Source organism: Diabrotica undecimpunctata, chromosome 8 (assembly GCF_040954645.1).
Source record: "Diabrotica undecimpunctata isolate CICGRU chromosome 8, icDiaUnde3, whole genome shotgun sequence".
In the NCBI taxonomy this organism is placed as follows: Eukaryota; Metazoa; Arthropoda; class Insecta; order Coleoptera; family Chrysomelidae; genus Diabrotica; species Diabrotica undecimpunctata.
The window spans coordinates 63,720,451-63,736,274 of record NC_092810.1 but is presented as its reverse complement, the minus strand read 5'-3'; the positions used below and the strand labels follow the sequence as shown (position 1 = coordinate 63,736,274).

The following is a 15,824-nucleotide window of genomic DNA, read 5'->3' as shown; positions in this document are numbered from 1 at the left end:
CATATCAAACCAAAAAGTATTTTTAAAAAGAAGAGGTATCATTTCCGTACAAAAGTCCTAATTGTTTATCACTTCCGTGATTAATTGTCACAAAGCAATAAAAACACATGGATAAATGACAAAATAGCCTCGAAAATTATTTTTTTTTAATATCCAAATCAAACAAATACCTAAATAAACAACGAAGGGAAAACGATGGACATCTAATTCACATAGTTAAATAGTGTTTTCGAATATACTGAACGAAAACGTTAGGTGTCTGATACCATATGTTCCGGACAGTGTGAGTTGTTCATGTTTAAAACCATTTAAATTATATTTTTCGGAAACTAAACGCTATGTGCTGGAAACGCAACGTGCATGATATGCCACGACCTTTAGAGTATTTCTTCGACCTTTTTGCAAACTTTTACTAATATTCTCCTCTTCCTATCAGAAACTAGTTTTCGACGACCCGGGTTTTTTCCTATTTTACCTAAGATAATTTATATGTTTCCCTAATGCTTAATTATATTCCGCACTGTAAGTTTACGAATATTAAGTTTATCCTCCATTTCACACGGATTGTTTTATTACAGCAATAATTTTAATCACCAACTCGCGAATTTTTGAATTTATAAAAAAAAAACACACCATAGTATTGAATAATACAGCGATTCGTCCAATTTGACCAGAACTTAACTGTAGAATATAGTGAAGTTTGTTCGAGTGTCCGGCTACATTGTTTTCGCAGCTTACTTGTCTTATTTTGTTCGGTTTTTAGCAATTACTTCGTTACTATCTCAATATTTAGTTTGCAATAATTTTTACATATTTTAATGATTCTTAGGACATTAATAAGTTATATGGATTGTATTTAAATTATTAATTGCGTTTTGTTATGATTTATCACTTAAAATATTGCCTATTAGTATTATTATTATATATATTAAAAAAATAATAAATTAACAGTCAACCAACTGAATTTGTTATGTATTTTAGTTGTCCTAATATATAGTTGTTAGGGTACGTAATTAAGAACTCTTTTTTGTCTATAGGGGGAGTGAGCTGCAATTAGGCAAAGAGAAACGGATCACATAATTTTGAATAAGAGTAGATAAGTAAAAGCTGTAGAATTGTACTGAATAGTAGATAGATTATAACAGACACCCAATGCTTTTGTTACATTTTAGATAGTTTTACTGTAATTTGTGGAATTGTAGGAATGTTTTGTTTCTTGTTTTTTAGACTTTTATTTGAGTTCTTTTTACACATAAAGCACTAGCAAATATTAGAAAAAATAAAACTCAAACTTTATTTATTTATAAACTACTTTTTGTTACTTAGAATTTTTAAAGCATAATGAAAAAGAAGTGGTATATCGATAAAGGCTTTTCGAAATAGTACTAAGAGGCAAAACAAGTTTCGGAACACATTATGGTAACGAATGGTACCATATTAATAATTGAATCGTGACGTATCAAAAAATGTGTCCCATTTTGTAACTTTGAAGAACTTTAAATTTGTATGCGCGCATTTGTAGTATTCGATCGAGCTCTTTTGACTGTAGAATATGTGGATTATTAAGAACCACCTTTTTTTACGTTGTTTTTTACGCTAACATGATTCAATCACCCCATGCAAATAACGAGACAAACTATTAAATTGGTTTATAATATGCAACCATCGACCTAAAAACCAAATATTTGATCTCAATGTTCTTATATATATATATATATATATATATATATATATATATATATATATTTATATATTACTTTATGTACTTTATATTCTTGTAATTGTTAGTTAGCAATTTTGTCATTATCTATCTATCTACCCAAAACACTAAAATGGTAAAAATCTAAAATTGCATTGCGCTTGTACTTACTTACGGTTGTAGTTCCCATTAGAAGGGCATTTCCAATAATTGGAATTGGTGTTGGTCCTGGCACATTTTTTAAACTATCGTACTTTCTTAGAGCATGAAGCCAATTTAGCACAAGTGTTACTAGAATAACAAGCACAGCTACAATCACACCCAATATCAGCATCGTACTTCTGTGTCAGCACGTAAAACGCGATTCCGCCAAATATTGTTTTCGATTTAAACAGAAAGCGAAAGGTTCCAGCACCGATTAAACGTAGCATTGATTTATACGGAGGACAAACCTGACAGAGAGGATAAATTGTTCATAAACAACGTCCACTTAGAGGTGATTAGTTATTAAAATTTGGTTACTTTTATTATAAAAACAACAACAAAATTTTTGTATTGTATTATTTTCTTTTATTTTTTTTTATTTTTATAACATTTTAAATAAATAGTAATAAAAACAATGGGAAGTGACTACGACCTTATAATAATAATTTAAATAATGTGTATATTAATAGTTTAAATTATAACGTGCTCTATTTTTTTAAATTCATGCAAAAGCTATTAAAATTTATTAATTAAAAGCATTGGACACCTAAGTTTAATACTTTTAAAAGTATAGGTGAGTGATGATACGTGGGTCAGCATTATTTGTTATAGTTTTTTTTTTATAATTTATAGGTTTTTTTGTGTAATTCGCAAAAAATAAATTCGAAATCGTATAAATGAAATTTCTCAAAAGTTATTTTAGATATTTGCTTATCAATACTGTTTAAAATGTCTGAAAATTTTTAAATAATCTCAAAGCAATGACGTAAAGAAAAATGAAATATCGTTTCTTGTTTTCATATATTTCAATATAGCTTAAAATTCTTTGTTATATAAATGATTATTCTTTGATGATTTTCTTTCATGCATAGAAGAGAAACTGTATTTCATTCATTAAAAAAAACTTTTATATTATCTTTTTAATTTTGCAATAAATTGTATACTCCGACTGAAAAAATTCTAATTTTTTATATTTAGATAATATTTTTTTTTTTAATTTTTTGGCATCCTACAAAATATTTAAATTACGGATATTATTATGATAGTTCCGTAGGATTTATTCCATATCGAAAAAGTCCCTTGACGAAAAAGAAGAATTATTTATAATCTATAACTTTCGAGATGTCATCGAAATATCCCAAAATGTTTCGTAAAGGCGGGAATGTCAGAAGTTGACGGTTCAATTAGTAGTACAGTTCATCCCAAACCCTTCTTTCAGTCATAGTTGATCGAATTCTCTCTAACGCATTAAGCTAGAAGTGACAGAAAAAAACGTAAGTCTGTGATTATTATACATAGAACTTAGAAAATTATGTATCGTTCACGGGTATTTGCATATTAAAGCGAATTCTACTTACGAATATATAATTGGTTGGAGTTTAGAATGCGCTAAATAGATATCCAATCAATGATGCGCATAAATATAATTTGACGCAGATGGTCTCACTAGTGACAGTACTATGAGAATGTCAACTGATAAAATGATAATTGTCATTCTAGGTTAGTATTTTCAGACATTTTACAGTGAAAATTTAATTTTGTATTTATTGTCATAAAAATATTTTAAATATGCCCAGATATACCGAGAAAGAACAAAGCCTGATATTAAAATTATTAAATTATTTTCAATTAGAAGATATTCATATGTAATAAAACGGTTCTTTTTAGAACCACATTTTATTAAAATATAAGATATAATTGATGCCAGCCACATATCCCCTGTAATCATTGATTTTAATGAATTAGGTTCTGAATCGGATTGTGGATTGTTTATAATATTCATTTTTGTTATTCATAAAAAAAGAATCGGTATCTTGTTTTTTAACTAAACTCCATTAACACTATTTCATCTGCATACCGAAACTGGTAGATTAACTCAAAAATCAACTGCTTTACTATTTAAACTGTCCATTGTTTTTTTACCTAAACTTCATAACACTCTTTTATTTGCACACCCAATCTAGTAGAATAACTCACTATTTAAACTATTTTCACGATTTTATGATAAATCTTCACAAAATTAAACTAATGGCTGCCACAGAAACTTTCCGAAAATTACTTATCCGAATATGACTGATTTCAATCGATGCTATTTTATCACCGGAATGGTTGCTTTGATGCCTTGCAATTGCCAGTAAATTTTTTTATCTCGCAGTCAACTCTTAAAAGATTCTATAGGAGGAAGCATTATTTTAAATAAACAAACATTCCAATTTCATAGTGTTTATAATAAATAATAATAAATCCATAAATAAATCTTAGCTAATTAAGCACTTTCTTTGGAATGTATAGAATTGCAATTATGACAAAATGCCGTTCCAATATAATGCGCAATAAAAATTTTTATACAGGACGGGACCTCTAATATGTAGTAATAAGTAAAAAAAAATTTGAATTCTTAAAGTTTTTACTTCACATTTTAAAAAAATAATCTTTTCACATTTAGCCGATTACAATCCTGCAACTGTCAGATTTAACTAAAATGTCATGCAATAATTCTCGACATTCTTAAAATCCCATATGACGTCAAAATTAGTGACGCACTGAAAGAAGGGTTTGGGACAGACTGTAGTAACTGACTTCCTGAATAGTTCTGCCATTCAGTTAAAGTTGTTATCAAGTATTGTAATATCGTCGGTACAAAGCCAAAGTGGCGTATCTGCAAATTTGGCTAGTTTGGGGTTTTGTTGCATGTTTACATGAATTTACATTTTCTTCGTAATGCCAGAACGACGTAATTGAATTTAGTTACGAAAATGATTTTAAATTTCAATTCATTTACTCATTTGGCGTATAGCAAAACGAATGGTGATTTTCAAAACCAAAATGACACATATATATATATACGCAATTTGAGTCTAGTGATAACTCAAGGTTCCTTTCAAAACCAAAGTGGCGTATGTATCGATGCGTCATTGCGACTGCTACTTTGTAGACTTCCTTGGAAAATCTGGAATGTTCTACACACACAGTACGTTCCTTTGTTAGAGAGAGGAGAACATCACATTTCCTTAAAATCTGTCTTACAAGTCCAACTAAACGAAATGTAAAATGTAGCAGTTGACATTACACAACTAACAGTTCAAATCGAAGGAAAGGTAAGGTAATTTTACCACTACTTCTAAGTTATAACTCAAGGTGAAGTTGAAATCAATGTACCTATAGATACCTACTTTTTTAGGAGTCTGCAATAGGTAGTTTTACAGAGGAGGAACTTGGCCAGGAGGATTATCTAATTACAAATATTGAACCTGACGATATCGATACAAATATTGTACTCGATAATAAAGATGACGAGCATGCGGTAAATATATTTGTTACGCTTCATTCTGGTTTATTTTTGTTCTCTAATAATAATAGTATTGTTTGATACTCTAGTCCTCTAGAGTAAGAGAGGACTGAACGATGGAGAATGGAACAACAGAGAGAGATGGAAACGGTTGAGCGAGGGAAGGCAGTGAATACTGTAGAATCCCTAAATATATATATTGTTTGATTGTGATCTACTATCATTAAATCTAAATAATTTGCTTTTGTTTTAGATTTATGTAGTAGATGACATGACAGGGATTCTTAGTAGAGAAGAAAATAATAGCAATATAGATAATACTATTTTAATAATACTGGAATCTAAGAAATCTAATGCACAACTACCATGCGACAAACAAGATGAGATTAGTTTGGGTGATATTAATTTAAATGGTGCTAACACATTCCAACTAGAGAATAAAGAAAGACAAGAGGAAGAGAGGTACAGAACAACCCAATAGTACATGAATCCAAAGAATTATCAGGTATGGAAAGTTGATCAAATATGCGCAATTTTATTTCTTGTTGGTAAGGTTTATTTTAATTAAATATTGTCCTTTGTTTTTGGCAGGTAACGAATTTCCGTCAAAAAAGAAGTGTAATCCGGCGCTTTGGAAGAAAAATATTAGAAAATCCAGCCGTTTGAGGGGTGAGGAATACATAGGAAGCAAAGATTTATTAAAAAGTGCTCGACCCATACTACCTGCATGTTGTGCTTCAAAAAAGCACAACTGCTCTATTCTCGTTCCTAAAGAAGTCAGACAACAGATTTACAAGGAATATAGATCTCTCGAGAATATAGACAGTCAGAGGCAATTTTTAAGTAAACTGATTGAGCAGCAGCCAAAGAAAAGAACTCCTGTTATGAACTCTAAAAGGCAGTTCACAAACTTATATTACTTTTTGGTAGGTGGTGAAAAAAACTAGTCTGTAGAGACTTTTTTCTTAAAACATTAAACGCTACTGAGAGATCTGAGCATTAAAAAAGAGTCAGAATAATGTATTAGTAGAATCTGACAAAAGAGGCAAACATACTCCTAGTAATAAGCTTTCGTCAACGGAAAAAATGATCAGAATGCATATTAATTCATTTTCTGCCATGGAGTCACACTACTGTAGAAAAAGAAGCTCCAAAAAATATTTAGATTCATCCTTAAACATTTCTATAATGTACAGAATGTTTGTAGAAAAAAATCCAAATAATCCTGTCAGTTTGGAAAAATACAGACAGGTTTTTAATGATTATAATCTTGGATTTTTCGTTCCAAAAAAGGACCAGTGCAGGAAGTGCTTAAATTTTCATAGTGCGAGTGAAAGCACTGCAGAGATGCAGGAGGAATTCAGACTGCACCTCCAACAACGAGATGATGCTCGAGGTGAACGGGATAAGGATAAAAAAAGGGCTCAATCTGACGAAAGAACTCTCCCTTTTAATTTTGATCTACAGGCAGTACTGAATACGCCAAAAGGACCAGCAGGTCAGATTTTTTACCTTCGATAGTTTGCAGTTTACAATTTAACAGTTTATAATCTTGGTAACCAAGAAGTTATGTGTTTTTTTAACGTTGCTGCTAATGAGAGAGACTGTCTGCCAGAACCAGATGCCACTGGAGACACCGATCATGAAGATTAAATGCATATTTTATTTTACTTATTAATTTGTGAAAATATTATCCTAAATAACTCTCCTTTTTAAAATAAACTTATTTTTATAAAGTATTAATTGTTATTTTGATCCACTAAATACTTGACCTAAGTCCTTGGCAACAATTACATTACAAAGCCAAACTGACGTATCTACAACACAATGTCCAATTTTTTTTTTTAATTTCAAAATGTTTGTCTTTTTTGGTTAAATTTTTTATTTATAAAATTTAATAATAATATTAGTGCCAGTGTAATAGTGCCAAATTAATAGAATACGCCCAACTAAGATAAGAAAAAAGCAAGCTTAAAAGTTGCAACAAAATTCAAATCCAATTTTCTCAAAACGTCAAATTTTCAGATAGGCCACTTTGGCTGTGTACCGACGATATTATTTGCTGTTTTAATAAAAGTGGTTTGGTAACAGCTGTGTGATTGTATAACCATACTGCGTCACCTTAAGGTTTTCCAGGGAAGTCTGATCATTATCTGCTTCCTGTTTAACTTTGATGATCTGGAGACTTACTTCTTCGGTTACATTCTCTTTTTCTTCTTTTACTGGCATTATAGTTTCAAACAGAGTCGCTTAGAAAGAATATCCGTATTGTTATGAAGATGCCCCTTTCGATGTACTACAATGAAGTTATACTGTTGGAGTTTCTAGATTCACCGAGCAACTTGTCCATTCAGTTTTGTAAAATTTGTTCGCCACTGCTAAGCGCTATGGCTAGTTCTATATAAAATTTTTAATATAAAAGGAGAAGTATAAAAATGTTCTAATGCTTTTAAAATAGCTAGGAGCTAAAAGTTAAAAACTAATCATAATAACTGAAATGGATTTTTTTGCGTTTTTGGACAAAAGCTCATTTATATTCGTGTGGGTTTCGTTAAAAAGAACTTGAAACGAGGTTCTAAAAAAGATTACTTACCATAAGCTTTCGTTTAAAAATATATTCCGCAATTTTTATTTATTACGTTACTTAAACAGAATAAAAACTATGAACAGTTTCCTTAGTTTATTTACGCAGAAAATTAATAATTTAAATTTTATGAAATGTGTTTAGAAAATGTGTCGAAATGGGTGGAGACTTTGGACGCGTATAATGTATTTTTTATTGACAGACAATCCTTCGATTGTCTGGACCAAATATGAAACAAAGTCTAGAATAACCTTAGAGACGAAATAGTTATTTTGAACACTCAGCGCAGAGTATTTTATTATGTAGGGAATCATTTTGTGTAGGAGAATGACGGAAGATATCCGCTTACGCTCTATATTTTAGATGTACCTAAACGTTTCTCCTTAGGAAATCCCCCTACAGTGAAGCCTTTTGTGGGGTCGTATTTAACTTTTTCTCGAGTTACTACGTGGAATCGTAATTTAGCAGCTGCATGATATAGACTGGTTCGGTGTTGAGGAATTCAAGGCAAAAAATAAGATGAATATGATGTGTGATGTGGATTTTTTTCTTTAAGAAAAACAGAAATTAAATAATAATTATTTTGTTTAAGGAATAAAAAATACAGGCATAGATTTTAAAATGGAATTTTCGTTTTTTGAGTTCCATTGCTGTAAGGAATTTATTGAAAGATTGATATTATTTACATTTACATTTATTTATTTTATTTTGACGTTTTGATTTCCAAATCGGATATCGTTTTCAAAAAAATTCTGAAATATAATTCTGAAAGTGTCTTTAACCTATAAATCTTCTTCTTCTTCTTCTTTTTGGCTTTTATTCTTCTGAATAATCAGCCAGTACATTTGTTTTGTTAATTTTTGGGCCACTGTCGTGAGTCTGAGAATATATCTCATGCCCTATTATCAATTATCATTGACATATAGACATTTTTTCTACATATCTACATTTTATTTATGTTTTCTATTTTCTTTTAGTTGGTTTAAATGTTAATATCGGATAGGTTATTATTAAGGTTATAATTTGATATGGTTGATCTGTAGAAATCTGATAACAATTTTGATAATTTTAGGGTTAATCTCGCATAGAAGCATTGGTATGTTAATTGGGGTTTTAATATTAATTTTAATCAGCTCCTGATAGACATCATAATCTTTTATTTTGTTTATTGGGCATCCCCAAAATATGTGTTCTAGTGTATCCATTTGCCCACATTCACAGTATGGGTTATCGCGAATGTTGATTTTATATAAATGTACTCCTGTCAGGCAATGACCACTCCTCATTCTAATAATGGTAGTAATATGCCGCCTATCTATGTATGGGATTGTGTCAAACCATGGTTTATTAGGAAAAAAATTTTGTATGTTGTTATACCACTTGCCTTAATATTGAAAAGAATTTAACCAATTATTTTGATGCATAGAACATATTTTATTTTTTACTAATGGCATGATATCCAACTTACTTAATCGAATTTTAGCAGGAATATTTAATTCAGCCCCAATCTTTGCCAGTTTGTCAGCTATTTCATATCTTTCCCATATTTATTTAAATAGTATAGTTTCTTTTTAACTTGCAAGACTCTGTAATCTTTTATTGCAGTTATCATATTGTTATTAATGTTGTCTATAGCGCTCTTTGAGTCCGTAAATATTATAGCTTTATCAAAACTTTTTTCCTCACAAATCATTAGACCCTTTTGAATAGCTATTATTTCTGCTGTACAGATATTAATAAGTGAAGGAATTTTTTCAGAAAAGGAATAATTTATACTAGGTATGTGTATTCCTATGCCCGTTTTGGCTTCCTCAAGGTTTTGATTTTTTTGTTTTTTTGAAGCATCTGTAAATATTTGTATATAATTATAGTAATACGAATTTACAAAATTGTAATATTCCCAAAGGTTATGGGAACTATTTTTTTTAATAACCTATAAATGTTTCTTATAGGCTGTAGACAGAATACCACTGTCACAGTTGACTTATTTGGTCTCAGTCATACAGGCAGTAGCCACGTTTACATTTTTGGAGTTGGCAATTTTGAGAGATGCTTTTATACTAGACTACTAATAAAATATTGATTTTTCTTTACTTGTTATAGTTACTGTCTGATCTGCTGTTAACTAGTTAGTGTTGGTATATTCCTACATGTATATATATATATATATATATATATATATATATATATATATGTTCCAAAAGATTTCGGCGGTTAGTACAATTAAACCTTGAGCTAAGATTAATACTATTATAAAAATTAATATTCAACACACCAGTCTTCCGGGTTGAACCGCGTTGATATATATATTGTTATGATATGTAAAATCGAGAAAAATATTGGGTTGATTAAAATATTTCAAAGTTCAAAACCATTAAAATAATTCAGATAAGTAGGATAATAACCAACAAACATTTCGAAGAAGGAAAGTTATTAAATTCTTGGATTACCTGTACTAAACAAAATGTAAGCTATGCATAAATTATTTCTTTGTTATACTTGAGTGACCCGCATAAGTTTAAGTGAAATCCAAAGACAATTGAACCGGGTTTTCCAAATACATTAATGCAGTGATTAAAGACAATAGAAGAGATTTTAGAAAGAGGTTTTTGTTAGTTTTTAAGAATTATAGAAAAATATTATTTGTAAATAAGTTTTAGGAAATTTTATAATTATAGGTAAAAATTTGTTTGTTATCGAAATGAAAAAATGGGGGAATTGTGACGAGTTTTGATTGGCGGAGATTGAAAAAGGTGGGATAGGTATGTAGGAATGAAAGTTTAGCTAGATTTAGGAGAGAGAAAAGATAATCAGTTGGTTTTCCAAGTCTGTAAGACGAACAGTGATTGTTCTCTGGCGGTTCCCGAGAAGTAGCAAGCAGTAGTGTTGAATGTTAGTGAGTTTTTGTGGAGTTAGTGTATCTGACAGAAGCTGAAGCAGCAAAATATTGTAAGTCATATTTTTCTACTTATATTCCAAGAGTCACTGTTCAGGCCAACGAGAGATTCAGTTTATCGTAAAGAGAAGATATTCCAAGAGTCATTTTTCACTCGGGCCAACGAGAGATTCAGTTTATCGAGAGGAGAAAGGCTATCATAATTTGAATGATTTGTGCTTTTGAAGGAGATCATTAAGGACGATATACTTGCAACAATCTGTTGTAAGATTGCTGATTACATAGGGAGCGGTTAAGAGGAGATAATATAGTCTACAAGGAACAAGGATTTGGACCACTCATCATCAGAGAGAGATATTTTTGTTTTCTGAAGTTTTTTTCTTTTATTGATAACACAATTTTTACACTTAATTTAGAAAGGATATAAATATTTTGATTAGGAGAGTTAGAATAGTTTAGGATTTTGAGATTTCAATTAATATTGTTTGTACCATTAATTTTGATTGTTCACGTACGTAGAACAAAATTTTGAGAATCATTATACGAGATTTGTTTATTGAAAACTTTTGAGTGTGAATTATTTCATTATTTTTATTTCAATATATAGTGTTAGATCATATGTTTTTTTTTATTATTCCGGTATTCTTTGGACCTTACCTTTCACATGTAATAGCATAGATATTGAAGCACGAATTTAACCCTGAGATAAAAGAATTAAAAATTGTGATAGAGGCATAATCATATCATTTAAATAATTTTAATTAATAAAAAAATTAATTAGCTAATTATTGCTTGGCGCACCAAGACTTTAAATATCACAATAATATATATATATATATATATATATATATATATATATATATATATATATATATATATATATATATATATATATATACAAGTAAGACTATACCAACACTAAAGAGGGTTGGTATATTCTTACAGAACGAATAATAATTATTGCACTATTGGCATGAAATTTTCGCTGAACATCTTAAAACGGTTTTTTAGCCTTTTCTAGTAGATGAACGTATTAATATAGATAATGAAATCTAAACTTATCTAGAATCTCCGTATCAACTTGAAACTCCTCTAAAAAAATTTATATTCAACGAAATCAATAATATTATTCGCACTAAATGAAACCTCAAAAAGTCCCCAGGGTATGACCTAATTACCGTATGAATCTTAAAGGAATTACCAAGAAAAGCCCTATTTTACCTTACACAACTGTATAACGCGTTATTAAGAACATGCCATTTTCCTTTAGGTTAGAAATTAGCTTTAGTCCTACAGACCTATTAATTAGCCTGCTTTCTATTATGTCTAAAATATTGGAAACACTGCTGTTATCCAGAATAGAGCCAATTTTAATTGACAAACAATTAGTTCTTTATCACCAGTTTGACTTTAGGCCATAGGATGCTACCACTGAAACATTTCATCGGGTTTACAAGTACATACGACAAATAATGGAAAACAGAAAATATTGCTCCGGAATCTTCTTAGAGATCTCCCAGACATTTGACAAAGTTTGTCATAATGGACTTTTATACAAAATCAAAAAATCTCTTCCCCACAATTGCTTCCAAATCCTAAGGTGCTACCTGCAAGACCGTCATTACCTTGTAAAACATTACAATGAGTATACGAAACTTTACCGAATTATGACTAGACTCCCTCAAGGCAATATTCTCGTACCAGTGCTGTACCTGATATTCACTGCGGAATTACCTACATTACCTAATTCACAACAGGAACTTATGCGATGACACAGCAGTAAACTTGGCTAAAAATGTGGCGTCTACGAGCCAACGGGACAAAATCTGCGCTGGTAACATTTACAAACCACAAGGGAAACTTAACATCGAAAGACGACATAAAATACTTGAAAATGCATGGAGAAATGACATATTTACTAAGCGAAAACAAACAGCTGAGCCTTAAGCTTAGCAAACTACACACATCAAAAATATCTAAGGAACAGCATTATTATTCCACTTTGTTTTATAAAAACTTTTTTGTTAATACATATGATTCGATTTAAAAACTTGTTCGCTACAAACCCAGGCATACCATGTAAACTAATCCGTCAATTGCACTGTTTTATTAAGGCAAAAGTGACAGCGCCTCAAATTGCTTCAAATTGCAACGAAATAGTGCTTCAAATTTTTAAGATAGTCTCTAGATACTTCAAAACTTTACTAAAACAAGATTATTAAATGCAAAGATAGTCATGCAGCGTCGGCATTAACACATTAGGTTTTTGCGATATCTTTTTTTAAAAATAGTAATAATATTGCTCTTCTTCGTTCGTCTATTCTATTTTTTGTATTAATTCTTTGCACAAGTCCTGGTAATTGTGTAATATCATATGTTTCATCATATTTGATTAGGTCATTCATTTGTTTCAGTTGTTTACATAGCAACGTTTTAGTAATGCTGTGTAACCTCCTAAATTAATAATTAGTGTTGAACCAAACTTGTGCAATAAGGAAGATATTAATGTATATGTTGGATTAGCAACGATGGGCAGGGCACGTGGTCCGCATGCATGAGAATAGAATCCCCAGAAAATTATTAAATGCAAGAATGCAGGGAAAAAGACCTGTTGGAAGACCTAAAAAGAGATGGGAAGATGAAGTCGATGAGGATGCCAGGAACTGCCTGGGAACGCGTTCATGGAAAAGAACAGCGGTAAATAGAGATGGTTGGAGAAGCCTGTTGAAGGAGGCCAAGGCCCGATTTGGGCTGTAGCGCCATTGGATGGATGGATGGATTAGCAACATTAAAAAGAGACTAAATAATCAACAAAAATGGTCTTGAAAGTGGATGACCGTAATAATATATTTACGGTTAATACCGTCTAATGTAGGCTTTAAACAATTTTCTTTGAGAAGTTTAAATTTTTTCTTCTTCTTCTAGTGTATATCCGTTATTGATTGTTGGCAATCATTCTGACAATGATAATTTCGTTTTTTGTTGATCTAGTGGTGAATGTTGCCGGAACTTTTCCTTGGAGAATGTGTTTTAATAATTTTGATAGTTGATATTTTCTCCATATGACATTTTAAGAATTCTTAAGTCGTATATAAGTCCATATCTCAAATGTTTTCAGCCTTTTTATTGTTGTCTCCGTCAAGCTCCAAGACCTAACTCCGTAAAATATAAAATTTATTGCTTGTTCACTTGTTTAAAAGTACTCCTGCTTTCATGTATTCTAGGACTTCTTGAAAAATTGGCTCTAAGTACATGTTGAATATAAGTCGAGTACGATTATTGTTAATTTTAAGAGAACACTTGAACATTCTTATTGTCATTGCAATTAAATTGTCAAATGCCTTTTAGTAATCCATAAAGCAGGCATATACATTGTAGTTCATATCTATACATCTTTAGAATAGCTCTTGTAGGCTGAATAGGGCATCTTTTTTTCCCAGACCTTTCATAAAACCAAATTGTATTGGTAGAGAATTATTGTTCTGTAATCATTGCACTTTTCGGCCCCTTGGTTTTCTGGTAGTACTATAAATTCTAATCTCAACCATCCTCTGGTTATTTTTCCACTTTGATGATCTCTGATTGAACTTCATCTGGACCACAAGCTTTTTCATCATTTAAGCGATATTATTGCTGCGTTTAATTACTCTTAAAGGACGGCCGTGCCTGTTACGTTATGTTTATATATTTTTGTAAAGAACTTTAATGTGATAGTGAATCATTTTACAAATCACCAAATTCGTTGTGTAGGGGAAAGGATAAGGTAGCTGGTTCGATTATTTGAGGTAGCTGGTTCGAATATTTAAAAGCAAATATTTGAAAAACTATATTCTCACCTTCCTACATTTGGTAGATAAAAAATAGATACAACTCTCGAAGGACCAGCGATCAATAGGTCGCAAAATTGCGGATCATTAATAGTGTAGTAAATAGTCAAATAAATAAGATTTCGGGTAGAAATATTTTTCCTTTATTATTTACATAAATAAATGACAGTATCGGAATTGCCAACAAATCACCCTTTTGAATGTTAACAAAAAACATAAATACTCAAATAAAATGTTCTTAAAATACACAACTGTTCATATTAATTGTTCTTAAAACTAAATAAATGCGATTTATAGAGCAAAAAAGTTTAATTGTATATCCGGCAAACCTGTAATTTTTCGGACCGGCATTTACGAAATATTGACACAAAAATTATCGATTTCTTCTGTATGAATGTAATAGCAGGTACTCACATGTCTTATGCACTACCACTGAGGTTAACTGAGGTAACTATTTAATAAAAATAGAGTTCTCTTTTATAAAAATACAAATCTGCTTCTATTTGAGAAGCGTGAAAAGGATTTACTTGTTTCTAGTTGAGAAGCCAAGAGGAGTTTTTGACTAGCGTGCTTCTATTTGAGAAGACAAAAACGAAGTGTTTTAAGGGTAGTTTGGTTTTAATAGGAAAAACTGACAGGCGCAGGAGTTACGATACGACAGGAAGGAAGCAAGTCATGCTTTAATTTAGTGAGATGGGAAATTAAAATAATTTAATTATTATTGTTTATTTATTAAACTATTTTAGAAAAGATAATTAATTTTCTACACGTTGTATATTATGTTTGTTGTTCATAATAATTAAAAAAAATGTATAAAATACGAGTAATTAATAATAGCTATTATAATGATAGCAATTAAAAAAAAATTAAATCAGAATTTTTAAATTCTCCGAGTCATACATACCTCATTGATTTCTTCTATCGCATAATGGTTTTTTTTCTATACATATCTGCAATTTAATAACATCAATCATAATAATTGATATATCTATGCTTAACATATACTCCAGTAAATTACCGTTTTGGAGTGTAATTTTCCTTATCACGGCGGATTTGCTTGAAAATTTGGATTTAGGCACCTTTTATTCAGGGTTGCTTTTACTTGGGGGGGTGAAAGCTTCTCGGGGGTGAAAAAACCTAGTTTAAAATATGTCCGAAAATGGATAAATTGACTAATTCTAAGCAAGTTTTTTTTTATAGAGTTCATTTTTGAAAATAAAATCCACGTTTTCAGAATGTTTTTCATAAATAATTCAAAAAGTATATACCGAAAGAAATATTCTTAGCAAAAATGTAGCTCTTATAAGAACCAAAAAAAAAAAAAT

The 15,824-nt window shown here is 30.4% G+C and overlaps 2 protein-coding genes and 1 long non-coding RNA gene across 3 annotated transcripts in view; 2 read left to right on the top strand and 1 right to left on the bottom strand.

Moving 5' to 3' along the window:
- Positions 1-2,139, bottom strand: part of LOC140447632 (cytochrome P450 4d2-like) — a 73,393-nt gene extending 71,254 nt beyond the window's left edge. Inside the window, exon 1 of the mRNA XM_072540391.1 lies at positions 1,871-2,139. Within this exon, the coding sequence (XP_072396492.1) occupies positions 1,871-2,033 (163 nt within the window). The 5' untranslated portion in view covers positions 2,034-2,139. The remainder of the gene's footprint in view (positions 1-1,870) is intronic.
- The window catches only part of LOC140447633 (uncharacterized), a 453,196-nt gene that overhangs the window by 220,028 nt on the left and 217,344 nt on the right, over positions 1-15,824 (top strand). The window lies entirely within an intron of this gene.
- Positions 4,773-6,304, top strand: LOC140448430 (uncharacterized). Its single transcript, XR_011951710.1, has 4 exons — positions 4,773-5,001; positions 5,085-5,207; positions 5,446-5,697; positions 5,784-6,304. It is a non-coding gene; the product is annotated as an uncharacterized lncRNA (long non-coding RNA).